The 22,930-nt window shown below is 41.8% G+C and overlaps 1 protein-coding gene across 1 annotated transcript in view; it reads left to right on the top strand.

The window, feature by feature from the left end:
* Nucleotides 1-22,930, top strand: part of GALNTL6 (polypeptide N-acetylgalactosaminyltransferase like 6) — a gene marked incomplete at both ends in the record, with an annotated part of 1,117,369 nt that overhangs the window by 1,034,081 nt on the left and 60,358 nt on the right. Inside the window, 2 exons of the mRNA XM_079705645.1 lie at nt 2,676-2,783; nt 22,615-22,836. Coding sequence (XP_079561771.1) covers nt 2,676-2,783; nt 22,615-22,836 — 330 coding nt within the window. The remainder of the gene's footprint in view (nt 1-2,675; nt 2,784-22,614; nt 22,837-22,930) is intronic.

Here is a 22,930-nt window from a genome sequence, read left to right as displayed (position 1 = left end):
CATCTCAGTGGGGGGTACCAAGGTCACATTGTAGAGGGGCATGTGCAATGGGAGATATTGTGGTGTCTAAGTTGGGAAAAATGCAACCTCCCATATGCATTATCTTAGAATCCCTGAATTTCAGTGTTTGAAAGGATAGTGTATCTTATAGAACAGGGACCAGCGAACTATGACCCACTGCCTATCTATGTCAACAAACTTTTACTGAAATACAGTCATGTCTCTTCTTAGCAAAGTTTCATAGTTGCAAGACCATATGACCCACAAAGCCTGAAGTATTTACTATCTGGCCCTTTATGACAAAGTTTGTCGACTCTGTAGATAAACTGTTGACTTAGTAGATGGGCACTGGAGTTAGACCACTAGGATGCATATCTCTGTTCTGGATGTGGCCAATTCTGCAGCTTTGGGCAAGTTAGCCTGTAGGCTGCCATGTTCCCACCTATATAACTGGGGAAATAGTAAAGTCTGTCATTGAGTTGTAGGCATTAAATGAAAAAGAGCACAGTAAGCATTCATAAATGCTAACTCTTATTATTAGAATTACCTAAAATATCAGCTAGATCAACTGTCCACCAGAGTTACATTCTTGTCTACAAAATGTCATCGACTGTGGATTTCAACACACCTAGCAATACAGGAAGCCCATTTCATCTTTAACCAAGCTGCCTATTACAAATTTCCTTCTTCCACTGAGTTGCAATCTGCCTCTTTATAGCTCTATCCTATTAATCCTAGTCCTAGCTCCTTGGGGTTCTACAAACATCTTCAGATATTCGAAAAGTACTTCTCTGAATTTTGTCTTATCAAGACTACGAATCTCCATTCTTCCAATTGTTTTTTTCTAAGACACAGTTTGCATCCCTTCCCCTTGTTGGTAATTCTCTTTACAAGGGAATATAAAGCATTTCCTCAGAAATTAGCATAAGACTTCAGGTAGATAGATCAAGACCTTTAACCCCTAAACTCTCCATATTTTGCTGGTGATGTGTTTTGTGCTACTCAGTCTTTTTCTACCTTCTCCTGCTCTGGAAGAGTTGATTTTTGCAGGTCTGGGGACAGGTCCTTACATTTACACTTTTTATGTTTAATCTCATAGAGCTCCAGCCTCTTGGGATCTTTCCAGATGTTGGTACTGTAGTTTAGAATGTTCTCTGCCCCTCCCAGCTTTACATGATCTATGCATAGCTCTGAACACTTGATCTAAAGCCAAGTTGAAATTGATACCATGAGAAGTCCTGAACTCTCAGGAGTTAGAGCAACTGAGTATTGTTTTCACAATCCATTTGCCATCCCCTTGGGATTCCATTCATCACTGTTTGTTCACCAGTCTTACTTAGGGTGCCATTCCTCTTAGTGAAAGAAGATGGAAGCAAATATAAGTTAAGACATAAACATTTCTCTTTCTCTCTTCCAATATTTCACTTTAAAAGAAGCTGTGTATCTGCATCAGTCAGGGTTCTCCAGAGAAACAGAACCAACAGGGTACATATATGGAGAGAGATTTATTTAAGGGAATTGGCTCATGAGATTGAGGAAGCTTGGTAAATCCAAAAATCTGCAAGGTAGAACAGCAGGCTGAAGATGCAGGGAAGAGTTGTCTTTCAAGTTCAAAGGCAGGCAGTCTGCTGGCAGAATTCCTTGTTGCTTGAGTCAGGTCAGTCTTTGTTCTCCAAGGGCCTTTAACTGATTGGATAAGTCCACCCACATCATGGAGAGAAACTGCTTTACTCAAAATCCACCAATTTAAATGTTAATCTCATCCAAAAAACATCCTCATGGAAACATCCAGAGTAATGTTTGACCAACTATCTGGACGCTCTGGTGCAGACTTTGACACATAAAACGAACCATTACAGTATCTAACTCTTTTTTAAAATCATTTTCTTGCAATGAAAATAGCTAAAAATCTAGGATATATGAAGCCTGCATTTATGTTTTGATAATTAGTCCATTTAGAGTAAGCAGCCTGTTGTATAAAACCAGGATTAATGGTTTGAGTGGGCAGTCATGGTAAAATATAACCAATTAATTTTTGCTACTACATATAAGTACAGCATCTTAACCGATACCCTGAGTTTAACATCTCTTGAGTCCACATCACTAACCAATTATTTTCTGTACCTAAGAAAAGATTGGGAGTGGGGAGAAATTAGAATGCAGCTCTGATTCTTAAGGTGAGCTCTACTGAAAGTTTCAGTATCTAGATAAATTATGGATATACCTATGTGGCTTAATTCATTCACCTATTTTAGAAATTCCACTTTTATACTTTAAATTTTTTAACTGACACAAATTCTAATGTTATTTCTTCTAATGATTTCACAAGATTGTCAAAACAAATATCTATATAAATAAGATGTCTAAGCATTAAATGCCAGTTTATTATAATAGTTGTGTTAAAATTCTACTAGAATAAAAAATATGTCAACATGTTATCTATGAAAATTAGATTTACTGAACTAATATTTTGGTTCTATACTCCTATGAAGTTAGGTTTTTTAAAATGTGGTTTTTTTTTTTCCCCTTGGTTAGCCATTGATAATGAACAGAAATGATTGATTTAGAGACTTTAAGAGATTTTAAGATTTTGTATGAACCTTACTCATCATTTGGGTTTTTTGGTATGAAAGGTACTGTTCTCTTTTATTATACTTTTAATTTCCCCTCTTTAGGTTTGGATGTGTGGAGGAGAAATGTTTGACGTTCCATGTTCTAGAGTTGGTCATATCTACAGGAAGTACGTCCCTTACAAAGTTCCATCTGGGACCAGTCTGGCAAGGGTGAGTAACCAGGGATCAGAGTAAGTGGGTTTGATGTGGTTTTCCGTGTGCAAAATGTGAAGCCTCGCACGTGGTTTAATCCAAGTCACCGTCTGATCAACATACAAGTCCACAGCTTGGCCATTCCATTTGGCAGGCTTTTAATGTAGAGGTTCCTGTGTTTCTCAGTTTTATTTCCATTCCTTAAGGAAGTATTCGTTATGATGCTAAGTCTTGTTATTAATTGTATCAAAGCACTTGCACATACATTATATTTATATATTATTATATTTGCATATTATATTTAGTCTTCGTCTATACTTTCGGAGCTTAATATTCTTATTTTTATTTTGTAGATGAGAAAACTGAGGCTTAGCAAGGTGGCTCTTTCACGTACACGAGTGACAAATAGCAAAGTTGGAGTTTAATCCCAGGTCTTCAGAATGGACCCCTCACAGGGAGTGTAACAGGATAAGTCAGATGGAGAACAGGGTAAACGGGATGGGGAGAGGTGTCTCCCACACTCTGCCTTCCTCTCATTCTTAATCAGGGCCAGCTCTGCCTAAAATTTTGCCCATCCTCAAAATTCCAAAACTGGTCAAGTCCAAGATTTTTTTTTTAAGATATTGTTTTGAGTAAAACCTTTATTTTAGACCAGACGCAAGGATGCTTTTCTCTTCTGCCTTTTACAATGTTTGGGAGAACGTGGTCATGATACCTTCTGGAAACAATCCTGACAATTCCCATTTTCTGTGTCCCTTTTTTCATTGCTCGGTCAGTTTCAGGCACCACAATCTGTACCTGCTACTGCTAAGACCCCAGGTCTAGAAAAAGGTTGTTTCACCACCACCCTCTGCACCATGTTCCCCTAAGAATCTAATCCCAAATGATTCATGTTTGTTCTTTTACTAATAAGCCTTCAATATATAATCAAGTCTTTTATATAAAGTTCAGTAAGCTCACACAACAAGCTTTTAAAAAAATATAAACTAGTTCATCAGGATTCATGAGAGTATCAATCCCACAAAGGCAGAATTTCTCTCGGAATTATTTGCTACTATTCTCCCAGCACCTAGAACAAGGGCCGGTGTCACTCACCAAGATGTGTTGAAAGATTTAATGAGTCAGGAAAAACTAAGACAAGAAAATGCCGCAGGTCTAAGGTCTTACTAAAACGTAAACATTTTAATGAAGTATAATAAAATTCTCATTTATACTGAGTCCTTCTTGGGGAAGGAGGATTCTGCCTTATTCCCTTTCCGAGATTATTTGTCAATGATGTCCGTTTTCTTTGTTTTCTTAGGCACACCATAATCTCTCTTACAGCAGTTTGAGTTCATAGTAATGAAGTTACATTACATACACCTTGAAGGGAGGTAGTCACATTACTCCTCCTTCCACAAAAGATTAATCAGATGTTAATAACATACTCCATTAAGTTGTTAGAGAAACATATTATTTGAAGAAAAGAAACCAATCACAAAATCACAAAGTGATTAAAGAGCTGCATTGTGGGTAAGGAAATATGATTTAATTTAGGCATAAGACTTAATACATATGGATCTGAAAACTCATGAACTCCCAAAAAGGGAAATGACTGAACAGTTCTGAGCACATACCATAAATCAGCTGTGTGGATATCATAAGCAGCAGCGGTTTAAAATGTCCCAAAGATAATGATGTTCTGTCGTTTGTCCATTTCACTCACTCATACGCTCCACGCTTGTGTCCCAAACGGAATCTTTTATTTGCAAGATGGGTGGTGGGTGTGCTTGGTTTGCAGCCAAAAGTAGAGTCTAGAAGCTGGGGGGTGGGAGGGAGCTGTGCGGATCTTCAAAAAATAACTCTGTTCATATACTTTGAAGAAAGAAATTAAGTCCTTCAAAGACTGTCAACTATACGGAAACGGGCTGGCACATAAAATTTCCAGCAAAGAGTGAGGATTTATTCAAGTGAAAAAAAGTCCATAATTCTGAATTTTAATCTTTTCCACTTAAATTTTACTTGAGGGCTCCTTTTTATTTTTTTCTAAACTGCTAGAGCAATCAGAAAGTCATAAATATTGAGGCTCAGCTGTCACTCTAAGAAACATTTTATGATTTTTTTAAATAAAAAAGCGTATTAAAATGAAAAACCATTCTGGTATTTTGTGGGAGAATCTCAACTACCTGCTACACCCTGCATTATCACTGAATCATCAAAAATGAGGAGACTTTACAGATGCTCAAATGCAGGGCCAGGTCCACACAATAGGGAGTTCATCCTTCCAGCCTTGCAGGAAACGGAGAGAAAGATGGAGAAAACTCCACAGGCTTGTTTTCTTATTACAAAGCTCACTTAATTCTTCAGAAATGTGCACCCTTCTTTTATGTACCTATGTAAACAGAGGACTCCAGCTGACTGTCACAACACACACACACACATCACACACACACACACACACAGAGTGTGAATAGCCTGCAGTCCTCTAAATAGCAAACCAGCATGTATCATAGAAATAAATTCAAATAATTAGCTAGTCAGTGCCTTCTATTTACCTAGCATTACAGTCTGGCTGGAAGAGACAAGATGTCTACACACGAAACCATTAGAGGACAATCCAAGACAGCAAATATGGATAGTTGTTCAAACATGTTGTAAAGATGTGTGTGGTGGCGGGAAGAGGGGGGGATGGGGTACACTAGCTGCTGAACTGAAAGCGGACCTTCAAGGATACTTCAGTTAGATGAACATGGTTCTCAGAATCGTGGTTCCCAAACTCAGGACCGGTGGACCAGTTCCTGGCCCACTTTTCACCCAGCCTCAGTGAACTGAGAAAAGTGAGAATCACAAAGCTAAATCTATCCCATTTAATAACATCTTTTTTTGCAGCAATCTTAGGCTTTTTTTCCTCTTATGACAGTATAAGAGATGGTAGATTTTCATTAATGCCCTTATTTGGCAAGAATAAAAATTAGCCTCCCTATGTCAATTCCCACAAAATGCAAAATTCTGGGACATTGTGCCCTACAATTCAGCTTCATCAGGGAATCAGAGTGTCCACATGTCATGAGTAAAACCAAAGGTTTTACCATGTTAGCTCGGGGTCCAATGTCAGTACACCGGGCACAGCTGTGATACCTGCTCACCAGGAGCAAATGGCCAGTCCCTGAGGGAAGGGCTGCCCACCCCTAGTGCTGCAGGGGGACCAGAAAGTCCCCAGGGCCGAGGGGACAGACATCCCCTCCTTGGGATGGCACTGACTGTCCTTTACACAGAGGCGTGAACAGCCAAGTGGCTGAGTGGCAGATGGGGGAGACCCTCGGTGGAGACCCTCGAGGAGACCCTTCACTGCGACAGGCTGTGTCATGAGCCACGCACTCTGCAGAAGCCATTCTGGGCACCTCAGACTTCCCTGTGAACGCCAGTGTGTTTGGGGCAATCATGCCGTTGGACCTGAGACCGGTGACATAACAGAGGCGCAGAATAGCCATCCCACGGCTAAACACACCAGCTGATGCAGCACGATGTGGTCCCCTCGGAACACGTGGCCGGGGTGTGTCCCCAGGAGGGCCCCTTGCCGAGCAGGGCAGCCCTGCAGACTGTGGGTGGGGTCCTGGCGGCTTACTCAGCTGCACAGGAGACAAAGCAGGACCCGACCCTCACCCTGAGTCTGTAAGGGATGCCCAAACTGGGCGATTGTATCCTTCTGTGTTTTACCATTGACGTAAGATGGATAACTGTTCTTTTTTAAATTTCATCTTGCATGTCATGGCAACCACTGTCCAAATTTCAGGATAAGAGCTATAAAGCCAAAGTCAAATCCCCATAATAATGGATTGGTAAAGGGGATGGAGATGAAAGGTCCCACGAGCAGAGCTGAGACTGTGTCTGTCCAATGCTCACAACAAACGGGAGTGGCTGGGAGTCCTGGGGGAGCCCCAGCAGGAGCAGAGGGCCAGGTAGGAAGGAGCAAGCACAGAGAGTGACAAAGGATTGCGTTGGGGCTGCCGCAGTTGAATGGGACGGTGCAGTGGAGCCAGAGTGCAGACCAAGGTGTATACCTTTCCCTTACCGACTGCAGGGAAGAACTCGGGGGTTTTGAACAGGAAGTGCCAGGGTAAAAATAGAAGGGGTAAAATGGAAAGGTCAACCAACAGGTAAATATTAAAGGGGAGAAAGACTAAAGAAAGTAACATTTTGAATGCAAGAAGCATCTGTAAAGAAAACTTCCTGGGAGGTTTTCATTGATTTGCCACCCTGTGCAAGAATAGAGAGGTCAGACGTGACTGCAAAGTTTTCATTGCCACATCTGAGACCCAAAGGTACAGATACAGGGATGAGAGGAAGGGACGGATGCTGAGGCTGGATTTAGATAAGCTGGGTCATAAGCGACCGTTGCACACAGGCTCGGGGAGAGCCAGACCTGGAAGACGTGCATGGACTTCCCGTCCAGAATTCTGAGAGCCCACAAAAACCAGATTTTGCCAGATTTTCTTTACTAATCAATTTTCATTAAAAAAAAAAAAAAAATCCCATGCCAGGCACTGTGCTAGGCCCTGGAAGTATAAAGGCTGAACAAGTGAATCACAGATCTTAACGTCTCATAAGTAACAGGGCCAACTGTGACAGTAAATCCACGCAGTCCCACAGTCTGTATAGGACAATCAGAACGTCATGAGGGTGAGAAGAGTTAATTAAAAACCATCAGACTCACTATGGAATGAGATCTGTATCGTACCTAGTTTACTTATAAACTTTTGTACAGAGATTATAACGGTATGGTTGGCATTATGATTTAACAGAAGAGAAAGCAGGTCTCCTGAATAATATACAGCATAATTTCATATATATAGTGATATATGTTCTGTATTATCAAATGATATTTAATGATCCTATAGGCTACACTGTGATCCACATGCACGTTACAGATATTTTGACTTTATATATTTACTTAGGGCTTCTTAGCAGAATACGGGGACCTTTGAAGATTTCCTACGGTTATTGTGCTCCGTGGGCACAAAGGTGCAATCTGAGGTCTGAGGGACAAGAGTTGCTTTGCCTCTGTCAGCTGTGAAATGACTTCCTAATGTATTTCCCAAGATGCCTTTCTCCCAGTGTCACATCCCTGGGGACATCTAGCCCTGCTGACCCCATAGATCATCTCAGACCCTCGGAGCTGGTGGGGGTGGAAGAAGGAATGGAGGAGGGGGAGGGGGAGGGGGGAGGAGGAGGGCTTCCCGGTCGAAGCCTGACCACCCCAAGTCCATCAGGGAGTGACCCTCACTGTGCACCATGGTGTTGGCTACCCTGCCTGGAGTAACTGCAACAGAAAATAATATCTGACGTCTGCAGATATGTCCCTTGTTTATCTCAGAAAAATGTATCAGTTGAGGGAAAGCATGAACAAAACCAAAAGGACTAGTTTGATGTCAGAAAATGAAATCGCCAAGAAGGCAATCGAGTATGGTGATGAATGGGAAATCGACTCTCCCACAAAGTGACCTTTCCCCCCTCATGACTGTAAATCAGTTGATTCTCATGAAGCTGCCCAGCAAATAGAGCTGGAGCACCACTACGTTGGCTGCCAACAGCAGCCAGCACTTCGTCCAACTTCTCTGAAAGCTGCAGGATTCAGATGCTTCGTCTGAAACTGTCCTTGAGTTTGGGGACACGGTGGCCTATCATGAGCTTTCCCCCAAAGAGCAGAAAATAATGAATTCTTCCCAAAAGACACCTTTCATAAATGGCTAGGACTTCTGTGCAGATGCAATTCCTCTCAAAACAATAATTATTTCAAATTCTTCCTTACAGTGTAACCAAAAGGGCAATAAGTCTGTCCAGTACTCGTGGCAAGAACTAAAGATGATTCACCTACTGCTATCATGTGTGTCTCTCCCCTCCCAGGCATATTTTAAAATATAATATCCCGTATTTAGATGGAACTTTTTAAATTTATTTTTTATTGAGGTAAAATTGAGTTATAACATTATATAAGTTTCGTGTGTACAGAATTATATTTCTATTCTTGTATTCACTACAGTGCTCACCACCAAAAATTTAGTTTCCAACAATCACCACGCAGTTGGTCCCCTTTACTCATTTTGCCTCCATTTCCCCTCTGTAACCACTACTCTGTTCTCTGAGTCTACGTGTTTGTTTTTCTTTGGTTTGGCTTGTTCATTTATTTTGTTTTTTGTATGTCTGTTTGTTTTGTACATTCCACATACGAGTAAAATCACACAGTGTTTGTCTATCTTTGTCTGTCTTGTTTCACTTAGCATAATACCTTTAAGGTCCATCCATGTGACAAAGGGCAAATTTCACCTTTTTATGGCTAAGTAGTATTCCATTGTGTATATATACCATATCTTTTTTATCCATTCATCTGTTGATAGGCACTTACCTTGTTCCGTATCTTGGCTCTTGTAAAGAATGCTGCAATGAACATACGGGTGCATATATTTTTTCGAATTTGTGTTTTCATATTCTTTGAAAAATACCCAGAAGAGGGATAAGCTGGATCCTACTGTAGTTTTATTTTTAATTTTTTGAGGAATCTGCATATTGAACTTTTTGTTTAAAAATTCAAGCATCTTCCATAAATAATATTTCATCATTTTTCCTGATAGCCTCCCTAAAAATCAATCATAACTTTATTATGTGACAATAATGGTTCAATAAATCATTGAGATTTGATGAGTCCATTACGGGTTATGAAGATAAATGTCATCTCTAGCCACATAGAAGGCTCAGGCTGCAGAAATTCTTCAATAAATATTTATCAAGTGCCCACCATGTGCCAGGCGGAAATGTATAGAGCTTGCCCCATATCCTAAAGCAAGAGCATTGGACCTTTTAATTAAATCAAGCCTCCCCTTTGTAACAGAATGTCACCTCACCCAAGGACATTCCCCACTAGAAATAAGTTTCTGCCTGTACAGCACTCATACTAACCTTCAATGATGTCCCTTTTTCTACCGCTTGTTTTGCATGTGAGGAAAATAAGGAAAAGTAAAACTATTCCATCTGCCAAGGACCTAGGGAGAGGAGATGGGAAAACGTGAAACATAAATGTGTTCCCCACGGCTTGACCCTCACTTTCTCCCTTAATTTCTACCCCAGTGGTCTGAGAATTTTAAGTATCCATGTTTTTTAGCTGTTCATTTAACAAAAAACAACAGAATCACACTTTGTCTTTAAAATGCTTAAACAATATGGAGGTAAAGCATAGAATTTTCATACCAAACATAGACACCAAAAAAGAAAGTGAAGTAGCAAACCACTGACGGGTACAGTCTCTTACCATTTGAAAGTTTCGTGAACACAATATGTGAGGTAAAGACAACATTACTTTAAAATTCAGCAATTTCCCACCAAACTTCTCAAGACTAACTTTTCGTTTGGTCTTCTTCTTATTTCCTCTACGTACTTTTCCCCAAAACTCCCACAAGTTTGCCATAATCTCCATAACCAAAAATGCAACACTTGCAAGAGGGAGCAGCACTGCCTGCTCTATGACTTTGCCTTTCGGGACCTCAACTGGACGATGAAATTGCAGGAGCACCTGGCTGAGAGGGACTCATTCAGGGGAATTAGCTTCTTACCCTGAGATGTGTAAATGCAGAGTGACGCTGCTGGAGGCCTCTGCTGGGTCATTTCCATTCTAATCACCCTTGTTTCCAGTTGTTTATTAGTTCATGGCAAGAATTCCATCTCCAACTACAATTCCAGCCCAAGCACATTTCCTTTCTAAGGTCATTTGAGGTGGAGAAAACAGTTCCACTTGCTACTCTATAAACTGAGAAATGGTCAGAAACCAATGGGCGGCTTTGTGGTGTCCAGATACTTTTGGTTTTCTAATTTTGGAAATGGTTTATAAAAATAAAATTTCACAGATTGCCTAAACTTTGAACAGATGTAGTTTTCAACTTAAGAACCCTGTGTAAGCTGTTAAAAACATAAAGATTTTTTTTTGCCTTTTTTGAAAGTATGGAAACTAAAACAGGGTCTTCTAATAACAGACAGAACAATGCTTCAGCACCATTTAGTTCCATCACAATTTGTTGGACTGCTTGCTGTGGGTGTTCCTGTGGAGGAACAAAACACTAGGTACTCTCCTTGGCTGATGGTTAGAAGATGCTGGTTGTGACATATATACATGATATGCGATATATATAGCAAATGTATCAATAATCATCATCCACAAATCAGATCACACTGTCCTTTGCACTCAGGTTGTGATAGCAGGAGACACCATGGGCTTGACTGCCAGGAGAATGCCCTTCCGATCATCCCCAGGCGTCTCTAGACGCCCCCAAAGTCTTCCTCTGCGTGCTCACATACCTGTCTGCCAGAGGAAGTCCCCACTCTGCATCACGTGAGGTCTGCCCTTGGCCTTGTGCTCCCACTTGCCTCTGCCCCCCACCCCCCATAAAGTCATTGGAGAAGCCACACCACCACCATCATTCCCAGTAACAGCATCAACTTCTAGCTTGTGGTGTTGCCTCTGGAGGAACCAGTGCTTCGGTCCTCAATGTGCCAGAACTTGTTTGGGTCCTGGATAGACTCAGACAGGCTGCCCATCATCTAGCTGTGGGCCATACACTCTCACTGGAACACAGAGACCTCTGTTTCCATCGGCATCCCTTCAACAATTCCCACAACAACTGGTTATCTCCACTTTCTCATAAATTTTTTTTAGGTCATGAAAAATAATTCCATCATGTTCTGACCCTCAATCTCAGCCAAATATCATCTTAAGGGATGAGAAAAATAAGACAAAACAAAACAGGCAGCATGATTTTTTTGCCCTATCATCCTATTTTTGCTTCTGAGGCTAGGTCATAAAAGGCATTGCAGCTTCCACCTTGATCTCTTGGATGGCTGGTTTTGGGGGAGGCCTGCCACCATGTCATGACATGGAAACTCACACAGCCCTGTAAAGAGGCCCATATGGAGGAAACTGAGTCCTCCTATCAATAGCAAGCACCGGTTTGCCAGACACGTGAAGGAGCCACTTTGGAAGATCTTCCAGCCCCCTTTGAGGCTTAAGATGACTGGTTCGTCAGCCAAAATCCAACTGAAACTCATGAGAAGTACAAGCCACATTGCCTAGCCAAACCACTCCCAAGCTCCTGACCCACAGAAACTATGAAAGATAAAAAGAGAGCACCTCTGTTTACACCATGGTTTACTGAATATTTTAAGCCCACTGTTGAGACCTACTGCTCAAGAAAAAGATGCTTTTTAAAATATCATTGCTCATTGACAATGCACCTGGTCACCCAAGAGCTCTGATGGAGACGAACAATGAGATTAACGTTGTTTTCATGCCTGCCAACACAACGTTCATTCTGTGGCCCGTGGATCAAGGAGTAATGTCTACTTTCAAGTCTTATTATTTAAGAAAAACATTTCCTAAGGCTATAGCTGCCATAGATGGTGATTCCTCTGATAGATCTGGGCAAAGTAAATGGAAAACTTTCTGGAAAGAATTCACCATTCTAGTTGCCATTAAGAACATTCATGATTCATGGGAAGAGGTCAAAATATCAGCGTTAAAAAGGAGTTTGAAAGAAGTTGATTCCAACCTTCAGGGATGACTTTGAGGGGTTCAAGACTTCAGTGGAGGAAGTAGGGGGAGATGTGGTAGAAATAGAAAGACAACTAGAATTAGAAGTGGAGCCTGAAGATGAGATTGAATTGCTGCAGTTTCATGATAAAACTTGAATGGATGAGGAGTTGCTTCTTACGGATGAGCAAAGAAAATAGCTTCTTAAGATGGAATCTATTCCTGGTGAAGATGCTGTGAAGATTGTTGAAATGACAACAAAGGAATTATAAAATGACATAAACTCAGCTGATAAAGCAGCGGCAGGGTTTGAGAAGATTGACTCCAGTTTTGAAGGAAGTTCTACTGTGGGTAAAATGCTATCCAACAGCATGTCATGCTGCAGAGAAATCATTTGTGAAAGGAAGAGTCAATCGATGTGGCAGACTCCACTGTCGTTTATTTTAAGAAACTGTCACAGCTACCCCAGCCTTCAGCAACCACTGCCCTGACCAGTCAGCAGCCATCAACATCGAGGCAAAACCCTCCACCAGCCAAAAGGTTATGACTTGCTGAAGGCTCAGATGATGATTAGCACTTTTTAGCAAAAAAGTATTTTTAATTAAGGTATGTACATTGTTTTTTATACATAATGCTATTGCACACTTAATAGACTACAGTATAGTGTAAATAATAACTTTATAGTATAGTATAAAGTATAGCATAGTATAATATAGTATATACTATAGTGTAAATAATAACTTTACACTATAGTATAGTGTAAACATAACTTTTATATGAACTGAGAAATCAAAAAATTCATGTGACTCATTTTATTGTGACAGTTGCTTCTTTGTGGTGGTCTGGACCAAACCTGCAATATTTCAGAGTTATGTTTGTTAAATTCGTCCAATCCAAGAGGATGGAATATCTGTCCATTTATTTGTGTCTTCTTCAGTTTCTTTCATTAATATCTTACAGTTTTCGATATACAGGTCTTGGTTAAATTTATTCCTAGGTATTTTATTCTTTTGATACAATTGTAAATGAGATTCTTTTTACATTTCTCTTTCTGATAGGTCATTATTAGTGTATAGAAATGCAACAGACTTTTGTGTATTGATTTTGTATCCTGCAACTTTACTGAATTTATGTATTAGTTCTAAAAGTTTTTTAATTGTGTCTTCAGGCTTTTATATATGTAGTATCATGTCATCTGCAAATAGTGACAGTTTTACTTCTTCCTTTCCAATCTGGATTCCTTTTATTTCTTTTCCTTGTCTAATTGCTGTGGCTAGGACTTCCAATACTATGTCGAATAAAAGTGATGAGAGCGGGAATCCTTGTCTTGCTCCTGATCTTAAAAGAAATCCTTTCAGCTTTTCACTGATGAGTATGATATTGGCTGTGGGCTTGTCATATGTAGCCTTTATTATGTTGAGGAACATTCCCTTTATACCCACTTTGCTGAGGGGTTTTATTATAAATGTATGTTAAATTTATCAAATGCTTTTTCTGCATCTATTGAGATGATCATATGATTTTTTTTATCCTTTATTTTGTTGTGTGGTGTATCACACTGACTGATTTGCAAATGTTGAACCATCCCTGAATTCCTGGAATAAATCCCATTTGATCATGGTATATGATCCTTTTAATGTATTACTGATTTTAGTTTGCTAACATTTTGTTGAGGAATTTTGCATCTATGTTCATCCAGGACGTCAGCCTGTAATTCTTCTTTTCCTGTGGCATCCTTGTCTGGTTTTCATATCAGGGTAATGTTGGCCTCATAAAATGAGTTTGGAAGAGTTCTCTTCTATTTTTTGGGTGAGTTTGAGAAAAATTGGTACCAATTCTTTTTTGAATAATTGGTGGAATTCACCAGTGAAGCCACTGGTCCTGGACTTTTGCTTGTTGGAATGTTTTTGATTACCCGTTCCATCTCCTTACTTGTAATCAGTCTGTTCAGATTTTCTATTTCATCACAGTTCAGTCTTGGTAGATTATACATTTCTAGAAATTTATCAGTTTATTCTAGGTTGTCCAATTTGCTGGCATATAGTTTTTCATAGTAGTCTCTTATGATCTTTTGTATTTCTGAGTTGCCCATCAACACATAAATGGATAAACAAATTGTGGTCTATCCATATGTAGTCTATAAAATATAATAAAAAGTAGTACATGCAACTACGTGGGTGAGCCTCAAAATAATTACACTTGGTGAAAGAAGCCAGATAAAAAGCATGTATTTTATGATTATATTTAAAATTCTAGAAAATACAAACTAAATTATAGTGATGAAAAGTAGATCAGTGTATAACACCAAGAGTGACCCTTAATGCAAACTGTGGACTTTGTGTGATTATGGTGTGTTCCTGTAATACATGCGCCACTCTGTGGGGATACGGGTAGTGAGAAAGGCTATGCGTCTCTAGGGACAGGGTGCACGTGGGAAATCTCTGCCCCTGCCCCTCAACTTTGCTGTGAACCAAAAACTGCTCTAAAGACATAAAGTCTTCATAAAAAATTTTTTAATAGATCGGTGATTGCCTGGGGATGGTAGAAGTGCCTAAGAAAGGAGATGGGAAGAGAGATTTCAAAGAGGCATATGGAAACGATTAGAGGTGATGGATATGTTCATTATCTTGATTGCAGTGATGGTTTCAGTAATACCTACACATGTCAAAGTATACCAAATTGTACACTTTAAACACGAGTAACTAGTTTATTGCCTATCAATTATTCCTCAATAAAACCATTTTTAAATTAGGTTTACATGCATTTTTAATAAGATATGTAGTTAAATAATTTGGGGAGTTATTTTTTGTTTGTTCTACATCTAAAGCCTACATCCAATGCTATCAGAAACACGACCATAAATATCCAAAATATTCGGCCAAAAAATATAATAGAGATATAATTAAATTATATCAAACCAGCCAAGAGCATGTAACCACTTGCAGACAGCCTGCACAGCCTTGGGGAAGAAGAGAGAGGATATTGCCTGTCAGAGAAGCCTCTTTTTAGGACTAGATTAGCCATCCTCTCCTCATGCTGAAGGCATCCCACTGACTTCAAAGAAGTCTCTAGATCAGAGAAAAATAGTGCTGGGCTAAATAATTGTGTTGAGTTGAGGCTCTCTGAAAAAGATCCTCTTTTGAGCTGTAGCCATGATGACATTTATCACATCATCAGTGATAAGAGGACTTTGGGGCGGGACTCAGGAGCTACTGAAGTGCTCTTAAGCTACAAAGAGGAGAAAAGAAATGCATTTCAATCAAAGCAGAAGTTTCAGAGTCATGGGAGAGTGGTGCGATTCCTTGCTGGAGAAGTGACTGTGACAAATATGCACCTTGCTGGTGAGACTGGCTTTGCTGGTTATCAGCAATTTCTGGAAAAACCACCAGAAAAAGTGATAGCTGAAGAAAGAGAAATCTATTACTCAAGCCACCATAATACAATAGCTTAACATTGACTCAAGTGCAGCGTGTGCACTGGGGTCACACCAGTGGGCACGTATGATTGCACCCGCCACAAAGAAGCAGAAACACGCGACTGAGGTGAGGTGGCCCAGGTAATTCACATGCACAGGGTAGCCTGCCGGCCGGAGAAACAATCAGCCCCCAGATAATATGCTCAGAAACAGAATAGGGATTGAATTTTCAAGATACTGGAGTCATAGGGTCTAAAGTGTTGCTGGGGAAAAAAAAAATTAGTGGATAGGCTTGTGTCATTTGGTGAAGCAGCAGGCTTAATAGAAATATCTACTTTCTTCATGCTTTATGATGAAGATGATCAGTCAAAGCTGAAATCTGTTCCTATGACTGAGGTAGCAAAGCGATTAAGTGTTCCTGGTGACCTGATGAGTATTAGAATTAAGGAAAGATGTAGCACTGGAGAATGCACTGAAAACGACTTGAATTCTAAAGATCTCTACTACAGGGCTGAATGTGTTAAGTGAGTTAATAATTATTTGGGCAACACAGAGAAGGGAGACGTTAATACCACTTTGGGTTGAATACGGGGACTTGTTGTTACACAAGGAACCACAGGGGGTGACATAAAAACAGGGGAGGCTCTCAATGTCATGTGCACAGAGGTGCTCAGCATAACAATTTTTATTTCATTTGTCAGTCAAGAAGTACAAAGGTCTGCAGCTTTTGAAAACAGAGAAATAGAGAAATCCTTCATTTGCTTCGTACACCAGAAAATAAATGTATTCCTCAGCCACAGGAGCTACCTTCCTCTGTTACAGGAGTCCCATGCTGGGTGCAACCCTAGCGGGTGAAAACCTCTTGGACCCACCTTGAATGGGACTGAATCCTCTCCCCAACTCCCCTTTGTCCACACTACACTAGGAGCCTGGATGGAGCTCAGCCCAGGGGTGCAGAGACAGAGGTCTTCACCTCTTATTTTCTGACTGAGTTTAACCAACAGTGAGCCATAAATTGTCAGTTTCAGCCACGTGGCACACTCACCTCTAGCTACCCGTGAGCACTGCTGTTGTCATGAGCCCGTGGCTGCCCCCCCCACCTGCTTGCTTCACAGATAGAGGGCCAGCAGGACACCCCACCCCCATTAGAAACAGAAAAGCAGTGGGACCGGGAAGCATATTTAGGTCAACTGTGCGTCATAGCAGGCTTCTCTGCAGAGAGCTTGAAGCTTCTCTGGAATGATTTCCACCGAAGCAAAGCATTTACTCTGTATTGGCAACAGCATCAAAATATGCCAGACTCTGCATGTACAGCCACTTAATCAATTCAAAAACATTCACGGAGCGCATATTATATGCCTATTATGGATGTCGGGAGTAGGGTTGCCAGATTCAGCAAATAAAAATACAGGGAGCCCAGTTAAATTTGAATTCCAGATAAATTCTTTAGTATAAGTATGTTCCCTGCATAAAAAGATAAAATGAGACAAAATTTTTAAGAGTTTATCTAAGCAAAAGTCAATTCAAATTAGTCAGCGCCAGACAGGAAGTGGTTAGAAATGCTCCACCCACAGGAGCTGGGGAAAGACTTAACACAGATCAGAGAAACAGCAGAAGCAAAGGAAGGAAATCATTGATGGGCTGTAGCTGAAAGGTGGTCAGTTGGTTGTGATGGGCTGGCCTTAGGTTTTTTGTTTTTTGTTTTTAATTTATTTATTTTTGGCTGCATTGGGTCTTCGTTGCTGCACACGGGCTTTCTCTAGTTGAGGCGAGCAGGGGCTACTCTTTGTTGCGGTGCGCGGGCTTCTCATTGCAGTGGCTTCTCTTGTTGCGGAGCACGGGCTCTAGGCACGTGAGCTTCAGTAGTTGTGGCACGCGGGCTCTAGAGCGGAGGCTCAGTAGTTGTGGCACGTGGGCTCAGTAGCTGTGTCTCGTGGGCTCTAGAGTGCAGGCTCAGTAGTTGTGGCTCACGGGCCTAGTTGCTCCACAGCATGTGGGATCTTCCCGGACCAGAGCTCGAACCTGTGTCCCCTGCATTGGCAGGCAGACTCTCAACCACTGCGCCACCAGGGAAGGCCCTGGCCTTAGGTTTTGATCTTGTAACCTGGAGGCGTTTACAAGCTACATTTCGGTTTGCTTACACAGGCCACCAAGGCGTTAGAGCCACCTCAGTCCGGTGGCCTCTTTGTTTCATTAACAAGGAGTGGCAATGACCAGAGCAGATCTCCCGAGCAGAGTTCAGTGGAGGAGAATAAAACTGGAGAGGACAGTTAGGGGCCTACTGTGGAATGTCTTCAATAGCAGGCAACCAACCAGTATGCCACCAAAAGTTGGGTGGGCGTAATTCAAGAACCCGCTGTTTAATTTCTTTTAGGAGAATGAACTTTGTTTAGCAAAACACCTGGAAAGGACGTGTTGGTTATGGAAAGGTAAGCCTCAGCGTCTGGCCAGGAGAAGCAGAGACAGAGAGTGAGAAAGCTGACTTACTCAGCATGAAAAGGAAGAAGGAATGACACATTCTGGTACAGCCCAGCAGAAGGAACATAAGAGGGAAATTCTGAGGACAGCACGTGTCAGGAGGCCAAAGGACAGGGAGGAAATTTTGTCCAGGAAGAAATTCTCTGCAGGAGCTAAAGAACATGAAACAAGTCAGAGCTTCCATCTTGCTGTTGTCAGCTTCGTCTCTGCCACTGCCCTCACCTTCCAAGTCTAGGCCTCGCTGATCTACCCGAGACGTGTTTGAGAGGTGAGGAACAGTGGGTGTGTGACCCCCTCAGCTCGGCATGACCGAGGTAGCGAGCAAGCCCGGGCAGGATGCCAGCAGGAAAGGAGGAAGGATCCCCAAACAGGACATCGAAGTGAAGGATGAACGTGTGAACCCACATCCCTGGGAAGCCACACAAATCTTAAGGAAGACAGGAATGTGTCATTTGGGGTTAATGCAATTTCATTGAAGTCTCAAAAACCAGGAATCCCAGCTAACGCCCAGCTCCACATATATAAGGCAACTTTTAACCCCAAGTCCTGATAGCTTGGGAAACAATGATTGCATGTATAGATCTCCCAGTGTCCGTGCTTCCTTCTTTCTTTTGTCTTCATAACTAATTTTTAACATCTTAGCACCATCACCAACGTTTATTCAATCTCAGCAGAGATGGGCCAACTCAGATTGATTTCATTTTCTCTTTGTTACCATCTCGGGCAAGATGTGTTATTGGGATGTCAGTTGCACGATTCTGTCCCTGTGCACCCAGCGATGAACGTTTAAGAGAGAAATACTGCTTTGCTCCTACCCCGTCACCTCCATGTATTTGAGTGTATAGATACATGTGTTCCTGTATGTGATTGTTCGATTGCCTGCAGTGGGTGGATTTATTCTACAGTCTATGAAAGACCAATGAAATGCTTCTTGCAACTGCTTATAACATTTCTCAGCTGAGGTTCCAATGGTTTCCCCAAAACTAAGTACTGATACATAATGACAGTGGCAGATTCACATAGTGTATTGTTATTTCTGGAACAATGCCTTCAGAATGGTATTATTTGGCCAGTCACCTAGACGGCTCTAGACTGTCCCTTGACTATAATAATTAACACTTCAGAAAGTTTCCTCCTGGCAGAAACTCCATTCAGAGAACAGAGCATCTGCAGTGGAGGATGTCTGATGAGTCATCAGAACATTAAAACGGTCAGGATTCATATGTATGTCAAAATGTTCATGTAACACTCCTTGCTGGAGAGACACTGGCAATTAGTTTTTGCAATTATTGTGCCGGTTCTCTTTCCCCATCTCCTGAAAGCTACCGCAAAAGTGCTCGATGATTTGACATTCATTATCCCTGGAGTATGTCCATGATCTTCCTCCTTTCTTTGGAGTGTCTGGGAAATCAGCAAACCTAACCTCCAGTCAAGTATTTCGACTTGAACAGGACGTGATAAGGCAAAAGCTACCTGCCTGGTTCCCAGGTTAACTACCCTGCAGCTTCCCTGAGGTTGCTGACAATCTTCCAACTTGCCATCTCCTGCCTCTCTCACTTATTCATGTCATTTATTCTGGCAAACATGCATCCTGACCCTTGCAGCCATTTCCAATTGAACGCAACTGAACTGGTCAGTTCCTCTTTGAGTTTTCACAATAATTATTATTTCTATTTCAAAAACTCAAAATAACAAATATCTACCCTTAGCAACAGTGCTTTTTAAATTATTGTTTTTCTTTCAGTGCTTTTATCAATAGATACATGCACACGCTAGGAATTTCTTCATATTCATTTTATAAATGGTCTTTTCTTAACTCCACAATTAGCATGCCCAGATGAGCACACACATGTGCTAGGGCCTTTTAATTTAAAACAAAACCCAAAACACTATCTATCCCTAACTTCACAACATTTATAGTCTAAAAGTGCTTATCTACCCAAGTCAAATAGATTTCTTAGTGACAAATCTTTCTTGCAAGCTATCAAAAATGTTAAGGCATGTCTCCACTTAATAAATCACTTTCTCATTATTCCTGGGTAATTTACCTCTGCTCTTTGCCTCTGCTTTTTGCTATTTTCTTACCTTTATTCATTTTTGTTTATGAGAGAAGCACAAAGTAGGTGAAAATTAAATATCTTCACTTTACCTAATAATTGGCATATAGGAGAAAGGTTGAAACTACAGCCAAAAGTCTAATTTGAATACAAATAAAGTTTTAATATTATCAACCAACATTTTTTCCATTCTATCTTTGAGCCTTGTTGCTAACCATAAAAACTGTCTGTCCAAGGACAAATAATAACAGAGCGCATTTCATCCCGAACATTTGTCAGAATGAAAGGTAAACGGCAAAGTGATACTGAAGACTCATACTTGGACGTTACGTGTGCATGTGGTACCTGGTGCCAGGACAGAGCAGGAACCTCCAAGTATCATGTTTCCTTTTCTTTCTCCAAACAAATGGGGCAGCTCAGAGTCTGTGGCGAGGGCTAGGCTATAACAAAACAACGTCGACTCTGATCATCTGTCAAAGCAAACTGGAGTCAGGGAAAAGAAGGTGTTCTGGGCCAGGCAATGCCAGTGGGATGGCAGACAGCACAGTGATAGCAAATAATAATAACCCCTCAGAGAACAAGCCTTACACTCTCCATGTCAGGAAGCTTTGAAAGGAAGGAACACAGAGGCAACCAAGAAATCAGAGTAGTCTTCATGGCACTGTGTCTTCTCTGCATCTTGCTGATTAACTGAGCCCTACATGTGCTAACCAAGGAGTCCACGGGAGATGAGGTGGGAGAGACCCCCCGGGGACGCTGGAGGTAGGGGGGATGGGGAAAAAAGAAAAGGGTACAATTCCACTAGGAATAGGGTATCTGGAGACTCTGTCTTCAAATCCAGCGGACCTCTAGGCACAGTGTCAGGCCCTATTTAGGATTCTGTAGCAATTTTTAGGACAAAGCAATTTTCCTAAACATCCCTAGTTTTTACTTTAGTCACTTGTATCTGGGTGTATCTGGGTCTTGTTCGAGTTCCCAGCCATTCTGCTCATTTTACCTTCTAAGTGCAAATGAGAGGCTGGAAAGGGTCAATATTCACAACAGCTGGAGGCTTAAAATAAGGAATTTGAACACAAAACAACAAGAACTAGAGTTTGTGGGACACCCGCCTATGATGCTGGCAGAGCATCAGAACTGATGCTCCAGACATGGCAGTGTTCTCTCTACCACTCAGCACCGAGGGGTGAATGAGTGTCAGAGAACACCTCATGGCAGCCACGGCCCTTCTCCAAGACCACAGGACAAAGTCATTTCACCCACGGCCAAGCCCAACACCCAGGCGTTCTGTCTTCCAATGCTGCGCTATTATTATTCTACTAGGTACAATAGCTCTAATAGCCATAGTGCCTATTGTGAGCCAGGTACTAGTTGAAGCCCCTGACAGGTGTTACTTTACTTAACCTTACAACCACTCCCCTGATGGAGGGACATACTGCTATGTTCCTTCTTCAGGCGAGGAATCTGAGGCCCAGAGTGTGTAAGTTACTAGCTCAGTCTCAAAACTGGGGAAAGGGCTGAGCTTCCTACCCTGAACACCCACACTCCCTGCCCCTAAGGAGCGTGCGTGTCTCCCTGCTCCCTCCCCCCATGGTTCCATCTGCAGAGAAGACTGGCCCCCTGGTGCTTCCTTAGCCCGACTTCACTGTGCAGTGAATTACTAAATTCTCCAGGGCATCCGGTGGCACAAAGCATCACCAGAACACAAAGTCTTGAGCTTAGTAATACTGGACTCTCTTGCCAGAACACAAAGACTTGAGCTTAGTAATACTGGGCTCTCTCACCAGAACACAAAGTCTTGAGCTTAGTAATACTGGGCTCTCTCACCAGAACACAAAGTCTTGAGCTTAGTAATACTGGGCTCTCTCACCAGAACACGAAGTCTTGAGCTTAGTAATACTGGGCTCTCGCTGTAACTGGGAGAATAACAGCTTGTTTGTCCTCATTCTTTCCAAGATCTCTCACTGTCCCTTGAAAGGGTTTAAGCAATTTGATACCTAAAAGCAATGTCATCATCTCCAGGCCCAGCTCCTGTAGTTCTATGTGAAAAACAAAGAATTTGTCACCGTGAAATAACAGAAGGGACGAGAAAGTGGAGAGGATTGCAAGCTGGGTTGTTTTTTTTACTGGCTCTGATGAATTCTCTAATTGGCACTTGGACCCCATGCCAGAAGCAGAAATGTGTGCAAGGCCTCGGGCTAATCATCTCACACCCCTCGCAGTTAGGAAAAGTCCTAACTAGAGCTGCCTGAGGTTGTCTGATTTCTTTTCTTTTTTTGTCCATTTGGAGGGCAACTAAAATCCACCTTTGCGGGCACAAGCCAATAACTGACCCTCTTTTCTGCTGCACAGAACCTGAAGCGGGTGGCGGAGACCTGGATGGACGAGTTTGCCGAGTACATTTACCAGCGGCGCCCGGAGTACCGGCACCTGTCCACGGGAGACCTCTCCGCGCAGAAGGAGCTGCGCAGACAGCTCAAGTGCAAGGACTTCAAGTGGTTCATGGCGGCGGTGGCCTGGGACGTGCCTAAGTACTACCCTCCAGTGGAGCCCCTACCCGCAGCCTGGGGGGAGGTGAGGCGCCCCCTGGGGGTGGGAGTGGGCTGCTGAAACCCTCAGCTCCCTTGCCCTGTGGCCAGGGTCAGCTGAAATAATCTCGGATAAATAT

The sequence above is a fragment of the Hyperoodon ampullatus genome (genome assembly GCF_949752795.1).
Source record: "Hyperoodon ampullatus genome assembly, chromosome: 6".
Lineage (NCBI taxonomy): Eukaryota > Metazoa > Chordata > Mammalia > Artiodactyla > Ziphiidae > Hyperoodon > Hyperoodon ampullatus.
This window is presented reverse-complemented; position numbering and strand designations above follow the sequence as displayed.